The sequence below is a fragment of the Ruditapes philippinarum genome, unplaced genomic scaffold (genome assembly GCF_026571515.1).
Source record: "Ruditapes philippinarum isolate M1 unplaced genomic scaffold, ASM2657151v2 ctg16172_1_1_1_1, whole genome shotgun sequence".
Taxonomy (NCBI): Eukaryota; Metazoa; Mollusca; class Bivalvia; order Venerida; family Veneridae; genus Ruditapes; species Ruditapes philippinarum.
In genome coordinates this window covers 1-19,440 of record NW_026862229.1, presented here as the reverse complement: position 1 = coordinate 19,440, position 19,440 = coordinate 1, and the positions used below count along the sequence as shown (strand labels likewise).

The window sequence follows — 19,440 nt, the reverse complement described above, 5'->3', positions numbered from 1 at the left end:
TATCAACGCTTGACACTTTAAAAAAAGTAAAAGCATCCCTAAATTCAATGACTGGTCCATAGGGATACGTCGTTAATTCATTTTATAAAAATTGTAATGTTGCTTTCTACGATGTCAATATTTGAATATTTCATTTCATTTAGCAACGTTATTGTATGTTTGAATTTTTGTGATTACTGAAAACAATTGTAGTCTTTAATTGTTCAGTAATTATTATGCTTTTATTTACAAAAATTAATGCCTTCTCCTACCATAGGTATAATATTAAACTGTTACAAATATAGTCGCCTGTTTCTACCGGCGACTAATTATTGTGTTCAATGAAAAGGTATCATCGAACTCAACAAATAGGACGTTTGCACTCGGTAATGAGATCATAAAAGAAACAGAATCATACACTCATTTAGGTATTGCATGTGACAAGTATTTATCAACAAAGAAACCCCTAACCGAAGCAGGTAATAAATTGCGAGGAACCCTTTTATCAATAACTAATAGTGGCATTCACACTCAGCGTCTGAATTCGATAACATCTCGAACTATCTATTCATCAATTGTGATACCAAAAGCCTTATACGGCTGCGAATTCTGGAACAAATAAATACTCTCTAACAGACATACGGAAATTAGAAACATCTCATAGATTTTGTGTTAAGTACATGCAAAAATTGCGTAGCAATACCGTGACGGACTTCGCTTTAAGCGCATTAAATATTAACAATATAGAGACTATTATAGACTACCGGAAATTACAATTCTTTGGGCAGTTGTGTCGCTTACCGGGAAAATACCTAGCAAAAAATATATTTGTTCATAGACTGGTGCGCTATTTACATGTTGACAAACAGAGCACATGATTCATACCCGATATATTCAGATTATTGAACAAATACGGTCTTGAGGAAACATTAAACTCATAATTTGCATCTGGACAGTTTCCGTTCAATTATTCTTGGAAATTGACACTTCAGAATGTTGTAGGTACTACAGCAAGCACAAAACGAGTTGATAGATTAACTTCAATACGGCCAGAAATAAGTGCTATCATAAGTTGTAATAAGCCGGCATTATTATGGTCAATTTCCAGAAATAACATAAAGATTGGATATGTATGTTCTTTCTTAATGGAGACAATAGGGTATTTTCTTGCTCCATCTTTTGTTGTCAAAGGCAACAAGTGTAAATTATTTTGTGATAATATCATCACCCACCTTATGTGTTTTTGTGCGGTGAACGAAAAGAATATGATTGTCCTATCTTTGGAACTCAGTTATAGATACTTGCGGAATAAATACATTTATAGCCTTACTTGCATTACAACCGTTAGATCAGTGTTGGCGTATTATTCAGCTTGCTATAGAAAATGACGATCAAATGTTGATCAATTATTCAATTTCAAAGTGCTTGTGTAAGGTGATTAAATGATAGACTTAAATTAAGTGGATCTGATTTAAGTCAAACTATTTAAGCACGGAATATGATAAACATGCAGTGTTAAGTTTAGTTCTATACTATCATCACAAGTGGTATATATATATGGTCATTGATATTTCTTTATTGCATACGTACCTTTACATGTATTTGTTAACTTGTAGGAATCTTGATATTTCGATTTCGAGTTAAGGTTTCTGTATACAAGTGATATCTTAAATGCATTCCATTTTGTGATGTTGGATAAATGAAAATATGTCACCAATGTTCAATGTTATATATAATGTATCTGCTTTTTTGCTTGTTATTTAATTTGTTCATGCTCGTCAATTCTGGAGGAAAATAAAAGTATCTATCTATCTATAACTAAAATTTCTATTATGGGTAACGTCAATTCTTGTGAAATATATTACTAATTCAGCTTAACTTGACAGTAAGGAGGAAAAAAACAAGCAAAATGTCACATTACTTAGGCGGAAGGCTTCTGCGCATATTTATGCACGAAAAAGGTGTAATAGCACTATTCTTGCATAAAAGTATACTCTAAATCGGGTTTCCGCCTATTATGTAGTATTTCATATCCATTCCAAGTGATAAAGAAAAATGTGTTAAGTTTAAAAGAAAAGTTAAAATAATCACGTAATAATTTCAATGTTATGTTCGATAAATGACTGGTCACCATATTTCTACTTCATGACAAACGTTGAAAGGACTATTTTTTTTACACATTTTGACTTATTTTTGATAACTTCCGTAGATTTTAAGTGCCGTTTTGCAATTAGTGTGTAATTTATATTTACTTTCTTTGTTCGTTTGACAATATCGGAAAATGAATATGTTGTACATTTGTATTCATTGTATACACGGAACAAGACGATATAGTTGTGTATTAATAGGAGTTCTATTCTGTTTTGTTTACTTAACCATTTACAGTGAGTCGGTCACTATTTGTTTTTGAGGGATTAAAGCAATATACGTACGATTTCAGAAACATCGTTTAAATTGTTCTTCAAAAGGCAGACGCATATACATGTACATGGACGGCTGCTAAACGCTGACAAAATAAGGGAGTAGTGTCTCGGTTTATATGTACATAGAACTTGTCATAAAAATCTATTCTGTCTACAAAGTTTTAGAGTAATATGACTCTGGTCATATATACAAACAACCGTTTATATATGGCCATACAACAAAACAAAAATCTTTATTTTAATTATATACCGTCGGTAAAATATTAAAAGCAAATTGCCTGTCAATCTATTGTAAAATGAAATGTGGCTGTTTTAAAATATACTTGAGGTACTATCAAACGCATTGCAGATAATGCGATCGAAGTCTATCAAAATTAAATGCAAGTAAGAGTACGTGCTTAAAAAAGATAATAATTCGGAAAGAGTATTACGTATATGTTAATTTGTGAATATGGCAAGATTCTTCACTTTCAATATCTTCCAAAATTATAAAAGAATTATAAAGCCTCGAAGATTGTGAATACTTGACCTTTGTGGTTAATCTTACTTTGAATCATTTTATCTTTGTTGTTGTAGGTTTAGATCTCGCCAGGGACTTTCAGTTTAATAGGAGTAATGAAACAGTAAATTGCTTCGAGAATTAAAAAATTGTTTTGATGGCTGTCCTATATCAAATAAGAATATAATAATAATGTTGTTTCTTTGTCATTTTAATAAATAAATATCACAGAATGAATAAATATAACAATGATTTACAATATAATAACGATTTTCATTCTAATATAACATATAAAACATTAACAAAAATAGTACATGTATATACAAAACATTCGAAAACAAATATTAATCATATTTATGCAGTTTATATCCGTAATGTTTGAAAATTATACATAATATCGTTTGAATATATACTTTCAATATCATTTTGAAGTTTATTTCAACATATTTATATTATTATCATGATGAGAAAATGCCCTTTTTACTGGTATTTAAGTTAACTAAATTTTTCAATAATTATAAACTGCTCGAACAACTTTTTTTTGTAAAGAAATCAACATACTATTTTATATGTCAATAATATTATACATTATCATTTTATCATTTAATCTACTTCTTCAACAGTAGGTCCACCTTGTCCAGCTCCTGTGTTCTGTTGCTGGCCTTGATTTCTTCCTCCGTGTAGTTTAACCATGATAGGTGATATTTTCTTCTGAATTTCCTCAAGTTTGTATTCAAACTCCTCTTTTTCGGCTGTTATATTATTGTCGAGCCATTTTACGCATTCTTCACACGTGTTTTTCACAATTTCCTTGTCTTCAGACGACAATTTATCGTCTGTCACTTCTAATACAGACTGTTTCACACTGAACACATATGCTTCCAGTTTATTTCGTGCATCCACTCTTTGTCTTTGTTTCTCGTCCTCTTCGCGATATTTCTCTGCTTCATTTACCATTCTGTCAATATCATCTTTTGAAAGCCGACCACGCTCATTCTTTATCGTAATTTTGTTCATTTTATTGTTACTCTGATCTTGAGCAGAAACATTCAAAGTTCCATTAGCGTCAATATCGAAAGTCACCTCAATTTGTGGTACTCCACGTGGTGCTGGTGGAATTCCGGTGAGGTCAAAGCGTCCTAGTAAATTGTTGTCCTTGGTCATCGCTCTTTCACCTTCAAATACCTGAATACTGACTGCTGGTTGATTGTCGGAATATGTTGTAAAAATCTGAGACGCTTTCGTCGGGATTTTGGTATTTCGTTCAATGATTTTCGTCATCACACCACCTGCTGTTTCTATACCAAGTGAAAGAGGAGCAACATCGACTAGAAGAACATCTTTGATTGCTTCTGATGTATCACCAGACAATATGGCTGCCTGGACAGCAGCACCGTATGCTACAGCCTCATCAGGGTTAATAGATTTGTTCAGTTCCTTACCATTCATAAAGTCCTGTAACAGTTTTTGAATCTTTGGAATTCTTGTTGATCCACCAACAAGAACAACTTCATGGATCTTAGATTTATCAAGCTTTGCGTCACGGAGGGCTTTTTCGACTGGTTCCATTGTTGCTCGAAACAGGTCAGAACACAATTCCTCGAACCTTGCTCTTGTAATTTTGGTATAGAAGTCAATGCCTTCAAACAAAGAGTCAATTTCGATATTTGCTTCGGCACTGCTAGACAATGTTCTCTTTGCTCGCTCACACGCCGTCCTCAATCGACGTAAACTTCGTGCATTTTTACTCATGTCTTTTTTATGTTTACGTTTGAACTCCTCAACAAAGTGATTGACCATTCTGTTATCAAAATCCTCACCTCCAAGATGTGTATCTCCTGCTGTAGATCTTACTTCGAAAATAGATCCTTCATCAATTGTAAGAATGGACACATCAAATGTTCCTCCTCCAAGGTCAAATATTAACACATTCTTTTCATCGTTTAAGTTTTTATCAAGTCCATACGCTAAGGCAGCGGCTGTCGGCTCGTTGATGATTCTCATGACATTAAGTCCAGCAATTGCCCCGGCATCTTTCGTGGCGAGTCTTTGAGCATCATTGAAGTAAGCTGGTACTGTCACAACAGCGTTTTTAATTTTCTGACCAAGATATGCTTCTGCAGTTTCCTTCATTTTTGTCAGAACCATTGAACTAATCTCTTCCGGTGCAAAAGTTTTATTCTCTCCTTTGTATTCCGCTCGGATTTTCGGCTTGCCTCCGTCATTGACGATTTTAAACGGCCAATGTTTGGCATCATTTTGAACACTCTGGTCATCGAACTTGCGACCTATCAGGCGTTTTGCGTCAAAGACCGTGTTTGCCGGGTTCATTGCTGCTTGATTCTTGGCCGCATCACCAATCAATCTCTCGGAGTCTGTGAACGCGACGTAGCTAGGCGTGGTTCTGTTGCCCTGGTCATTTGCGATGATTTCCACTTTCCCGTGCTGGAATACCCCAACACAAGAATATGTGGTACCGAGATCTATTCCTATAGCAGGTGCACTCATAATTTTGTTAATTACACTGTCAGCTGGTTTATTTATTAATTTATAACCTATGTTATCACTTTTTAAAATCGTAAATTTATTTCTTCGCTCGCTAGTTTGCTTTGCTTTTGAATGTAATTGCGCTATGTACTTCTCTTTTATAGAGTTTTTGATCTTTCGAGACTTTTCTAGCTAGAAACATTAATAATAATCTAAAAATAGAATTTAGAACAATCTAGTATCAAGAAGAATAATCCTCGCGAACATTCACGAATGTGATTAAAGGGAGGCAAACCCAATACAATTTAGTCGGCTATGTATGCCATTTAATTTATACTCTCAATCAATTCACAGATACTTGGGGTTTGGAGCTCAAAACGCCTTTAAAATCCAAATAAAATGCATATTTGTCAATCCCAGGACATGTACTGATCATATATATCAAAAAATCTTAATATATGCCGTTTTGAAAAAAAAATCATATTTCAACAACTATAATATTATTATAGTACATGTCCTGGGATTGACAAATATGCATTTTATTTGGATTTTAAAGGCGTTTTGAGCTCCAAGCCCCAAGTGTCTGTGAATCAATTTACATTATCTAGTCCGTAAACTGTTAACGTTTACTTTCCCTATATCGCACTGTCAAACACAATCCTTTCAAAATTCAAAGCAAGTTCTATACAGTATATACGTTTTTAACGAACAAGGTACTATATGTGACCAGCCTTAAAATTATCTTCTAATCATTTTATGAAAAATGTAAAAATATTTTTGACCATAATTATTTATCTATATTTGAATTAAAGGACTTGAGGATGCTTAGCATATATTTAAAGTTTAAAACTAAAGTTTTATTCAAGATATAACTAAATTTGTATATTCACAGTACAAAAACATGAGAAATTTAAGATTTGCAGATATGATTCTAGATTCTTCCATGTGGTAGCAGTGATTTTAGTGGGTAGCTAGAAAACAAACAATTTTTATTTTATTTTAAGCCAAGTAAGTCTCCACCGAAGAATCTACCTATCCTCAAAAGAGTAATCGATGTACTTACACTGATCAGGGTGCGTATGCCACAAATGAAAGTTTAAAGCAAAAACTGGGAGATAGGGAGGGTGTAAAAAATGATCGAGAGTTTAAAACAGCAGTGCTGGATAAAAAAGAAGATCAAAGGTTAAAATAACTATTTATATATAATTGGAGCCAAAGGTGCATTGATTTGACCTAAAATCAAAATTATTTTTTGCTATAATATATAGTTATAGACAGACAATATAAAAAAAAATTGATTTTTTTTTTTTTAATATATGGATATTATTAATACATGAATAACAAGATTAAACATATTTAGGTAAAATCAATATGACTAGCACCTCTGATTGGAGATTGGAGAGCCGAGCAATTGCTTGATTGAAGGATTCAGTAGTAATCAGGGTAACGATTTGTATTGGAAGTTTGTTCCACAGGTATGTGATGTGTAGAAAGACGTCAGGTTTTGCATGTAATTGTCAGAGCCTATGTGGGTGGAAGAATATGTCTGGTATTTCAAGGTAGTGGAGAGTAAATGCTACAAGATTAAGATATAACCGGGCATCCAGATGCCTCTCCCCTCACACACATACACACCCTCTAGTGTGCTATGGCTAGTTTATTTTGGAATTCTGTACGTGACACTTGTATTTTAATAGTAGTTTTTCCTTGACTAATATCTTTGTGTTATATGTTTTGTGTGTATGGATGAAAAACTGTGGGTGATAGGTGTTCAGTGAGGTTCGACCAAGGGCTTGAAGATTTTGTGTTTTTGCGTGTCATGTTTGTAATGTATATATAATAATGAATAAATAAGTCCCCCGGTGTTCTGGTTCATTTTTGTAACTCTGTATACGTATAATGTTTCCAAGGTTATTCTAAGCCTCAGATGTCCTTAACTAAATCGATTACCGCAAGAGACAGATTAACAAAATAAAATTATTTTTTTAGATGCAATTAAGGTATAAAACCTAGCCTAATTCATTCGGCGTAGACGGTTTGACCCATTTTACAAGCTTTTTTTAAATACTGTCAAACCGTTGGAAAAAGACATTGCCCGTCCAAAATTATCTCGATGTCTTTTTGACAAGTCTATTAATAAGTTACAGTAGACTGCATGCATAAGACCTGGCCGATGCAACATACCAAAACGAACAACAATTTTTCATATACCAACGGAAAACGTAAATACTAAAATAAAACTACATCAACAGATGCGCTAGTCACGTGTCTTAGAACTTAATAATTTAGATTAATCAAAGTGCTGCAGCACTGAATGCGACGGACATGCAACCGGAGAGACATTATGGCTTTTTTTAGAAAAAAAAAAAAAACACAAAAGATATAACAGAGAAAATTTGTTCCATACAAGTTCGAGATTTGTAGAGCAATATATTTTATGTGCCCCATTCTGATATAATTCAGATTTTCTACTTTCAAGCAGAACAAGTCCAATTTTTTAAATACAGAATGAAATTTATGCCTAAAAGCTCTGGTCAAACTTGTAAATCAGTGTCCTTATCGATTTATTCCAAGATATGTAAAAAGAAAAAAAACTGTCTAAAATAAAACCATGCAAATAAACTTTAATCATAATAGTAGTGTCATTCGGAGAGCGAGAGGGAGTTGTGAGCAGGAGCAGTTTAGGTTTGGGGATTATGACGTAATGTTAATCTTTTGAAGTGGTCTTCGAGTGTACTTGAGAGGTAGAATATCCTTTTGAAGTGGTCTGCCAATGTACTTGAAAGGTAGAATATCCTTTTGAAGTGGTTTTCAATGGCACTTGAAAGGCAAAGTGTCCTTTTAAAAGATGTTTAATTAAAAATAAAGATGGCGGATATTTGCATAATTAAAAATAAAGATGGCGGCTAGTTCCGTAATGAAAAACAAAGATGGCGGATAGTTTACCTGGCAACCAATGGGGAGAGTGATGCATGAATGAGTGATTATAGGCAGTATGTGTGTGTATTGAAATGTTTTCTCAATAAACATTATTATTATTATTATAAACGGGTCAGTTTTTACTGACCACCATTAAATTCGAAATGGCTACCGCCGACAGCGTGTCTATATCTTTGAGCAAGACTGGAGAAATTTCACCAGAACGCGAACCTTTTAAAATCTGTGAGGAAAGTGAGCTTCAGGGCGGCCGGGCGGTCTCTAGCGACTGCGTGGTTTGCGGCAATAGGCTGCCTAAGAACCGCGTTACTTTCATCGCTCAAATAGTCGCCATATACGGAATAATAATCGTGTCTGCGGTCAATCTTTCGATCAATTCCGGGTCAAATCAAGAACTCTGGATTGCTCTACTCAGCTCGGCCGTCGGCTACGTGCTGCCGAGTCCCGGACTTAAGTACAGAAAAGCCAAAGCGACATTCGGACCAACCCTTAGGGATGAGGGACAGTAATGGCGGAACTGAAACCAAGTTCGAGTATCTCGGTAGATCGAGAAGGCAGACTCAAAATAAGCAGAAAAGAAATAGTTTCATTCCCGGAGTCTCAGGACACGTACAGTACCAACAGACCGGTTCACATATTGCTCAGCAGCCGGTCTAAACATTCATTTATTCAACACTAATGATAAGTCAGCTTTACCTTTTTGATTCTGAAAAGAGATATTTTGACGCTTATTCTAACTGGATTGTACGAAAACGAGCATGTTTTAATAGCCTTTATGAATCTTTTTAAATTGAATTAAAGATGGCGGTTAGCCATTCGAGTTATTTTTAAATAAGATAAAAAAAATGGCGTCTTATTGGAGGGAGATTCCTTTGGGGTTTATCAAGTATGTATCGAAATATATCTCGATACTCAAAATAGGCGGCAGAATGTCTGTCATTATAATAATAACAACGGTTATTATTATTATGATTATGATGAAGATTATTATTATCATTATTATGAGATAAAGTAATTGCTGGAAGCCGTTGCTCGGGTAGCGGCTCAATGCTAGTCATTTTTTGATGACGTGTTACCCATTAGCGGAGAAAAAAAGCAATTAAAAATGACCTAGATTTCACTGAACACGACTTGTTCAGGCATTTTGCCAGAATGTCGTGTCGACGCTTTACCATTGACGAGAGAGCAGAAAAACAGGATTGCCAGTCGATAGAGACCTCTTTTTCATTTCATCAAATTATTTCTTAAAATAGTATACTACCGCGCAATTTTGATGTTAGAATACAATGCCGTGACAGTAACTGGAAAAACATCGTATTATTTCCCCTCACTAATTCTGTATTGTTAATGTGGCAGCTATTCTTACTTTTGATTCAAGTGTACCAAGTGAGTAAAAATATTGTGTTGTTACATAGTTAACAGTCTATTTTATCAGTAAAAATCTGAAATTTAAAAACCTATAGAAAGAGTGTCCCAGTGAAGTATAAGTTCGGGGTAATAAAATAAATAACACGCAGTTTGTGATTAACATCGCTTGGAAAACAATGTTAGCTAATTCTTCGGGTAAATAGTATTTTCTTCGGGATGATATATTTTACTGTTACTCACAAACTGTGTTTTATTTATGATTTTGTACAGTGATGGGAATAGTCACGGCAAGGACGAACTTGTATGAATGCAGGGAAAACAAAAGTGATATGTTTGAATGAAAGAAGGGCATTTTTATAAAATTTATTAACTGCCAGAAAGCATAAGCATAAAGTGGTTAAACCTATTTATATTATGTTATGACTTGAAGAAACGAGGTCAGTATATATGTGGCATTTTAAAAAAAAATTGTACGCGTACAATATTTTGTATATAATAATTATAATGATAATGTAAATTATTATAACTTTGTTACATTTTTATTTCACTTTATTTTTATTATTGATTTTTTGTACACGCATTTTCAATATGCCAGTTTCAAGAGAGATTAGATGTTATGTTATAACAGTGTCAACATTTGAACAGCTACTGTGTATTTGTAAAAATGACAATTTATGTTTGTTTATGCTTACTCTATTTGTGTTTGTGTGTATGTGTGTTCTTTCTTATTTCAAGTGGAGTTGATCTTATTTCTAATGGAGTGTTTCTATTAAATCTGCATACCTTCGATGAAATTTACTGTACTAGTAAACAATCAGTTTATCAGTAAATAAGAAGAAGAACAAACAAACAAAACAATCAAATTTCCGATATTCTATCAATCTATCACCGCCATTACATTCTTAAATACAATAGTTGAGTGACGTAAAGAAAAGAAATGGCCAAATAATAAAGTATGCGTATACACTTAGTAAATCCCGGCTAGAATTTAATTTAATTTGAAAATACTGACTGCTCGAACGCATGTAATAGCTACAAATGAAGAATTACTAGTATACATATTCTATGCTTGTATAAATGATGTAGTCCTGAAAATAATAATAATAATAATAATGAATATCACTTCGTTTTCTCAACAAACTAAAGCATTATACACATTTTATACAAGTATAAATAATGTGATTTTAAAAAAGCAGAAAAAAACATTAAAAATATGACTTCGTTTTCTTATCAAACTAAAGCGTTATACACGCTTTATACCAGTATAAGTAATAAAGTCCTAAAATAAAAAGAATACTAAAATCATTTAAAATATCAGCCCGTTTTATCATATCAACAAAGTAAAATACTATACATATTCTGTACTAGAATAAATAAGGTAAAGGCGAGCGTCCATTTTTCGCTGGTGACGTAAATGATATTACTAATTTGTAAGTAAGGAAACATAAACAAAATGGACGCATTCAGTTCAGTCAGAAACGTTTACTTTGCAATTTGCAAATACATGTACATTCAGAGAATATAATAAAACCATTGTCACTCGAACCTATGCAAACTGGAATCATAACACTGGGCCACTGTTTAACAGATATGTTGCTTTTATTAAAATGTTGATACACATTTATGTAGTTTTTAAAAAAGGGAAATTAAAACAGTTTCTTATAACAGAACATTATTCCGTCGACTTAAAACCGTTTTTGAATTATAATTTTAAATGCAGAACACTCAAGTTTGCCAATAATATAAACGGCATAAAACTACTAGAAAATAATCAGATTGAAATGTATCTTAACCGATAAAAAATTGAATTATAAGATGTCTTTCCGAAGCTTTGTAAAAATGAAACTGTAATACTGGTCTGTTTACTAGTATTCGATGTCCGTCCCTGTCATAGTAGCTGCGTAGACAAGGTTATGATTAAGAAATAATACATTGTTTCAGCGGTGTTTATCGGCTATTTAACACCGGTTTGGAGTTTTGATACGTAGAAATTGACCACGAAGGCAATAGGTTGTGAAAATTATCTTATAGAGGTAGAAGTAAAAAACAACAACTGAATCTAACGAGTCTCGAATCTAACTAGTGTATATTGGCAGTTAAACACCGGTTTCGTTGTGTATAGTGACACAACCACTAATGTATCGTTCAAACTGTGACCGTCTGGAACCATGACTGATGATAATTATGATGTTACCGTGATGTATGTCTAGTTGTGAAAATGTTATTGTATCTAACTAGCTCACTTGTATCTCGGTTTTTGAAAATATGCTAACTCACTTAAAAGATTGTCTTCTTATAATTATTCCCTCTTTTAAAATATCTAATTAAGGCAATAAGCCTGTGTACATATACATGTATACGTGAACTCCAAAAGGACATGGTATTTTAACAGGCCATTTGTTTTTAAGATAGCTGATGTCTATCCGATAAATAGTAGCAGCTGAAGTTTATGTTTATATTCTACTTGCATATATGGACATGAATAATGCTAATTATTTAAATACGTTTATTACTCACGTTGGTATCGATTACATAAATGTTCACACAAAAATGTGAACTGAAAACAGAATTCAATTTCAACAATTCAGTGAGAGTGTGTTGTCTGTGACTTCAAATTAATATGAAGAGAAAGCTAAAATATAACAACAACCAGAACTCTGAATATTTCTCATGCTTAAAAGATATCGTCTTACTCGTATTCTTTATTTAGTTATCTTTGCATCGTCTTTATGAAGCATTGTATCATGATTTAAATAATTGTATCTTGCTCAACCGTATATCTGACTGCTTGAAGTACATGTACAATCAATATGTAAATGCCGTTATGTACTGTAATGGAATTGTATCGTGTTGTGTTCTATTGTGTTATCGTTTTTAACAACCAGTGTCTAGTAACAAATTTACCTCTGCACTCTTTTATCTTTATATTTTAACCAAAGCGCACGTATAAACAATTCATCTAAACGTTTAACGCCAGCGCAGTAAGCATGACGATAGTCTCAAATGAAAAAGACAACGGAACATGTTTGAGGATAGTTTGATTTAGTGTTTTTCGTGTACATTGTAGTTGATCTACACGCTCTTTAAGTTAAAAGGAGAAAATAAGAATCCCTACAGAAAACGGAAGTCAATAATACTTTATATGATTATACATAATCTGTAAAAGATGCCTTTATTAAAGATATTCAAATATGTTACATATGCTAGCATGTCTATTTTTCTTTGAAAGTAAGACACTTGATGAGATTTGCATTTCTCTTTCTCCTATAAGAATGTTAGACGTAATAATACTTTATGAAATGTCTATTTATCGAGATAAATGAGAAAAATACTTATTCTGAAAATGGCACATTTATTCATATGACACATGCAAATAATGTATCATCTTTCCTTGTACAGAAGATGGAGTTACAAATTCTATTTGCATGACTATAAAACTGAAACATTAGAGAGGTACGATTAAAATTCTGATGTTAAATAAACAAGAATACTTCACAGTCTGGCTTAAACCTTTTGTTTGTGACTATGACATTCCATTGGTATAAAAATGACGATTTATGTTTGTTTCCTCTTTCCGTGATTAAAAATGCTTACTCTATTTGTGTTTGTGTGTATGTGTGTTCTTTCTTATTTCAAGTGGAGTCGATCTTATTTCTAATGGAGTGTTTCTATTAAATCTGCATACCTTCGATGAAATTTACTGTACTAGTAAACAATCAGTTTATCAGTAAATAAGAAGAAGAACAAACAAACAAAACAATCAAATTTCCGATATTCTATCAATCTATCACCGCCATTACATTCTTAAATACAATAGTTGAGTGACGTAAAGAAAAGAAATGGCCAAATAATAAAGTATGCGTATACACTTAGTAAATCCCGGCTAGAAGGTTGTCCATCACTGATTTAATGTTAAGTTGTAAAATATAGATCGGATACTTAACTAGCTAATTATCTTTAGCTCTATAGGACACTATTTCATGGTCTTAAACCGAATGCACAATATAGTAGAACTTTAGAACTGTAGAACTTTCAAGTCGCTATGATTTCCACTATGATAATGGGCACAGAAACGACTAGACGAAATCCAATTGAAATGCGATTGAAATAATTTACTATCCTTTTACCGTTAACAAAACGTAAGTCCGCGTATTTAAATCGTTTGTTCGTAACGGTGACATAAAGCATTGTATTGCATTGTATTGTGCGGTGTTGTCATTTACTGTCATTGACGGGCTCCTTGTAGACCGCTTTTAACGCACGCGTTTTATCTGACTGGCTACACTTCATTTATTACATGTTAACATCGTATCTGACCGGTTATCATTCTATTCTATATCTTTAAAGACTAAAGTGGTAAAAAGCTTTGTATTACTATTTAAGCTTTCTGTTAAGCTTCCACTACTGTACATGTGAAACTCTGTTTTATCACAATGTTAAAACTGTATCGTTTGAACTTCTTTTGGGTCTGTTAATACTTTCACCACATGTAACGAATTATGTCGTTATTTTGCTCAATCGTATTGGATCGGTGTTAAACTGCTGATATATATGTCGCTTTAACAATTCTTCTTTTTGTCATTCGTCTCCGTATTTAGACAGGGCATTAACAACACGTGCACATATTTGTATGAATTTGAAAGGAATTTATTATTGCATGGCAGCGATAATACTTTTTTGTTTGTGTATTAAAGAATGAAAGTAACAGGAAAAAATCAACATACATAACTGTATATGAATTATGCAGCAAATTTTCTAGATCAACCTATCATTCAATTCGTATTCGTTACTCTTTAGATCATGCAATCGTTTATACTTGAAATAATACGTTATCGTTATATATATGGAACTAATCACAATACGTTCACCCGAAACATATTTTTGAAGCGTATACTTACGCTATAAATAATCCCCATAACGCGTACGTTACTTAACTCTAAGTGATGCAAAAGTCCCCATCGTTTTATCGTTTAAGCTTTCGTTGTATCTTGCTTTATTAGCAATACAGTGTCTCGGATGCAGTATTGTAAATTGTATAGTTATGTATTATTTTGTATTGTATTGTGTTGTAGTGTATTGTATTGTGTTGTAGTGTATTGTCGTTTACTGTCATTGTCGGCTCCCTGTGGGCCACTTTAGCGCATGCGTTTTAAGTGACCGATTTCACTACATTTAATGCATGTTAACATTTCGTATCTGACCGGTTTTTTGTATTTTCTGATCGCAGATCAGGACAATATTAACACCAAAAAGTAGTTCTCAAAACAGCTTAAAACTAGCGATGTAAAAGAAAGAAATATTTTTATTTTGTTACAAGTATCCAAGGAATTATAACGCATTCAGTAGTGAGTAGTGAAATATTATATGCATGTCGGAGGATTTTCGCAAAAAAAAAGAAGGTGAAAGTCTGAACCGTTGTTGAGAGGATAAAGACCGAGGCAGTCCGTATTGCTAACATCAGCGTGAACTTGATTCATCATCATTTAAAACTGACTAAAGCTTATTTTATGTTACGTTGTTTTAGAGCCTATTGAAGATTTTAATATCCAGGGGTCAAACTTTGTTCCTAGACCCCTAAAATTAACACGAACAAAAACTTCCTGGTTGTGTCCAACCTTTCTCGTTCTTATAATTTTCTCTATTTCCCATTGGCTCGGGTCGTCCAAGTTTTTTTGTACACGCTGCAGTTCTGCCTCATAGAATGACGGTTTTATTGGTTCTTCTTCTATATCCATGAGAAAGTAGACCGGTACGTGTTCTCGGGCTTCCATTATATAAACTTTGCATTTTTTACAATACTAAACAAAAATTAAAACAGCAGGGAATGGCCTTCAAAGCGCCCTCAAAACTACTAAACTTACGTAACACAACTCTGACATGATTCTCGGTAAACATCAGAGGACACTGACCAGTCGCGCGTCGTTTGGTCATGCCGCGTGACATAATATCCTCTGCAGGACACCTGCATCAGCGTCCGAATGAGTTCACGTGAGAGGGGTACAAAATGTATCACGTGACGCCTATCCTTATTAAGACTTGTTGTTTTTCTGGTACTTTAATATACCCAGAAGAATAAAAGTGCTAAGATGATTAAGGAAATATTGCTGTTGTTGATAGTTTTGCCGCTGGTATTTTCTTGTACAGAAAGTGGAGGATCTGTGCGTTGCTACAGAAGATGGAACGGTATTGCCACCCATGATAAAGCTTTAGTAATTTATCAATGGGACGGTGTGTGTCACTTCCCAGATGAAGCATACAGAATTACACTGTACGGGATAGGTCTGGGCTGCGAACAGTGCTTGTTTCCGGTTTCCGGTTGGAATAAAGTCACTGTCAATGGATGCTTATGCAAGGTAAGTGATTAACACCTATTGAAACAAACTGTTGAGATAATATATGGGAGTAAAAACATATTACCTACGGACACAACATCCAGTAATTGAAGCGCTGATTATCAAAATCGTCATCTACGTTACTTTTCAAAGTAACTCGATCTACTTATAGCGGAAAACATAAATAAATAATTGTTTTCGGTCCATTTCTGGACCCAAAGTTAAATGATATAATTAATATCTATAATTCCTTTCTATTTTCTTTTATTCTTCTCTCGAATACTGACAGAATATAAGTATTCTGAATAATGAATTTTTAAACATTACACGCAAAATACAGTATACAAGTAAAAGTATTTAATATAAGATATAAAGATATATATATATCCACATGCAATAAGGATTGTTGTCTGTGTTACTGTAAGAACCTGCTGACATGTAAAGCTAACTCGTGAAATTAAAGTTCTATCTATCTTTAAATTTCAGACGTCAGCGACATCCGCAACCACGACAAAGCTGGGAACCACTGAGCCAACCTGTGAAATGTGCAAAAACGTTTTTGTTGTTGTTTTTATATCATAAAAGAGCTTAAAGCTACATCTGACTGTTTCTTATTAACAAATTAATTGTTTGAATTTCGCGTGTTGAAATGTTTGAGAATTCCGAAAACATTATTTGCGTAAAATCTACAGTGTATTGGTAAATTAAATTAAATTGGTATCCATAACAATAACCACTTTCATTACGACATTATTTATTATTATGTTAAACGGTGTATAGGTAAAAATTTACCACTGAAAATGTTCAAATTTACGCTGTTTTTTTGTTTGTTTTTAAATCGGAAACTTTACCACTTAAATAATTTATAATGGATAAATCTCTTTAATACTGGGCGTCACCTGTGAAGTGCCGAAAGTATGTAGACATGATAGTAGCGTACTTTTCTATCTATAAGAAACAGCCTGATAACTTAAAAAAAATGTATTTGTTATATTCGTTAAAAATATTTGATTATCCACAAGGATATGAGAGCACCTTTTTCATATGTATATATTTTTCCTGCATATTTTTGTCAGATTTAGCTTTATAATTCAGTTTCAAGTGCTTTTATTATTTTATGCAGTTACTAGTATGTTTTCATATTGCGGTTCCAATCATAGTAATTGACGTAAATTACTACATAGAATATAATTGAGCCGTGTCACGACAAAACCAACATAGTGGATTTGAGACCAGCATGGATACAGACCAGCCTGCGTATCCGCGCAGTCTGATCAGCCGCGCAGTCTGATCAGGATCCATCAGATGCGCGGGCTGGTCTGGATCCATGCTGGTCGCAAACCCATTATGTTGGTTTTGTCGTGACACGGCTCAATTATTGACTTTTACACGATCAAGTAGTTACAGCTAAATAAAAAATAATAAAACGATATATATATATAAATAAAACCAAAGTATTTTTCAGTTAATTTCTTGATTATATTATGCGGTAACATCATTAAACTTTCATGGGCCTTTAATGTTTTTGGATTATTGTTTTCCATAACCTTGTTTTGTATATTCTTGCCGAATATAGTTAGAAGTAGTAAATAGACTTTATTTCATGTAACTACTGTTGTCGTTTTTCTTGTACCTTTGGTGATAAAGGAAACGTAAGAAACAAGTGCCAAAATTTTGTAATGATAAAAGTGAATTAAAGTACCTTATGAAACGCTTTTGAAATGTTTTTTTTTATCGATTTCATTTCTATTATTGCAAAACTTAGGCACATGAGTTTTACGTTACAGCTGGCCAAGAAACACAAAATAATTGACATGTACATATTTTTATTGAATGATTATTTACAATCAGAGTTAAGTCACAAAAGCATAAAATTTCCGTTTGAATAACAGTCTTTTAATAATATATACACAGTTTTGCACTTGCTCTTGTCATCAATTGAAAAATCTGATATAATTTCTTCTTTTATTTTTTTTTAACCAAAATGCACTAGAGTCTGTTATTTTATCATATTAACACAGGTTTGTTTAAAGTTCAAAAGACTGTCTAGCGGCAGGAAGCCCGCTATTTTCATTACTACCTCATCTGGTAGTCAGGCGAGGTAGTCAGACTGCTCATCCTCACTTGAACTGTCTCTTGTCAGGTCAATCTCATCACTTTCCCTAGTCAAATCGACCACCTCCATTTGTACCTCCATATCAGGACTTTCTGTATCGTAATGAATTATGCTGGCTTCTTCCGTATTGGGACTGTCTGAGTCATACAGTATTGTGCTGGCTTCGCTGTTTGAAACCCCCTCTTGAATACCCTCATCCTCTTCCTGTTCTGAATAGTCAGAGGAGTAACTCAGTCTCCTCCTCCTTGGCCTCATTGCAGGGGATTCATCGACAATGTCAATCCTAAAACAACAACAACATGAATAATAATATTTATTATAATAACACAGCGCTTCTAATAAAACGAATTGTTTAAAAGATCTCATCGCGTCCTCTTTCCTGTCTTATTTTAATTACCCCTGCCTTCCCCCATGAATGTACAATAGACATGTCCCTCTAAACAAAGTACTATTACCATTTTAGGGGTGATCAAATGAATATTACCTAATGTACCTAATGGAGTAAAGTGAATTGGCCAAAACATTCAAAGTATTCATTGGCATCGAATTGCTGGATGAAATGATATTTAAGTCATAACGAATTGTAACTAGAAGATTATTTTTTATAAAATGTAGAAGGCTTACTGCACAGACGGTACCGTTTCACCAACATACTCACGCAAATTCTTAAAATTACGCAAAAATTTCCATTGATGTTTTTAGGGCCATAGCAAGTATTTGTATTTATATTTAATGTTAAGTTATGAGCAAAGAAAGTTTGAATATAATATATTTAAAAACATTTATGTTTAAATTTATTTGCTAGCACATTGAAAAAAAAATGCGTAAATCAAGAATTTGCGTAAGGATGTTAGTGAACCGATATGAATAATAATATACGGATATTTTACAACATTGAATTCATCAGTGACTAAAATTCAGAAGAACATGTAATCATAACTTTGTGCATCGGTATATTAATAAAGCTCACTGAGATTTTTTAAAGTTAAAAAGAAAAAATACAAAGACTTACATGAATGTTGTGTTTTCATCCAACTGAACTATGTTATCCATTGTTCATTAATCCCATTTTTCTGAACCAAACACAAATGGAAGATTTGGGTGCACTTGATATCCTCTAGACTGAATTGGTTTTAGAAAATAATCCACAAAGTTGTCAAAATCCTTCTCCGAAATACTTGGTTTTGGATTTGCCCGAACAAAGTAACTTTGTAGTTTCTTTGGAGGAGGACTCCTTTCATAAATCTCTTTAAAAGATGTCACTTTTTTAAATTCCATGTTTTGTAGTTTCTTTGGAGG

The 19,440-nt window shown here is 33.3% G+C and overlaps 1 protein-coding gene and 1 long non-coding RNA gene across 2 annotated transcripts; one reads left to right on the top strand and one right to left on the bottom strand.

The window, feature by feature from the left end:
- Window positions 1–3,094: 3,094 nt before the first annotated feature.
- On the bottom strand, window positions 3,095–5,535 carry LOC132718338 (heat shock protein 70 B2-like). Its single transcript, XM_060702039.1, has one exon. The coding sequence runs from the start codon at window positions 5,407–5,409 to the stop codon at window positions 3,505–3,507; it is 1,905 nt and encodes a 634-aa protein (XP_060558022.1). The 5' UTR covers window positions 5,410–5,535; the 3' UTR covers window positions 3,095–3,504.
- Window positions 5,536–8,076: 2,541 nt separating this feature from the next.
- Window positions 8,077–9,832, top strand: LOC132718337 (uncharacterized). The gene is made up of 2 exons (XR_009624076.1): window positions 8,077–8,132; window positions 8,175–9,832. It is a non-coding gene; the product is annotated as an uncharacterized LOC132718337 (long non-coding RNA).
- The last annotated feature ends 9,608 nt before the right edge of the window (window positions 9,833–19,440 follow it).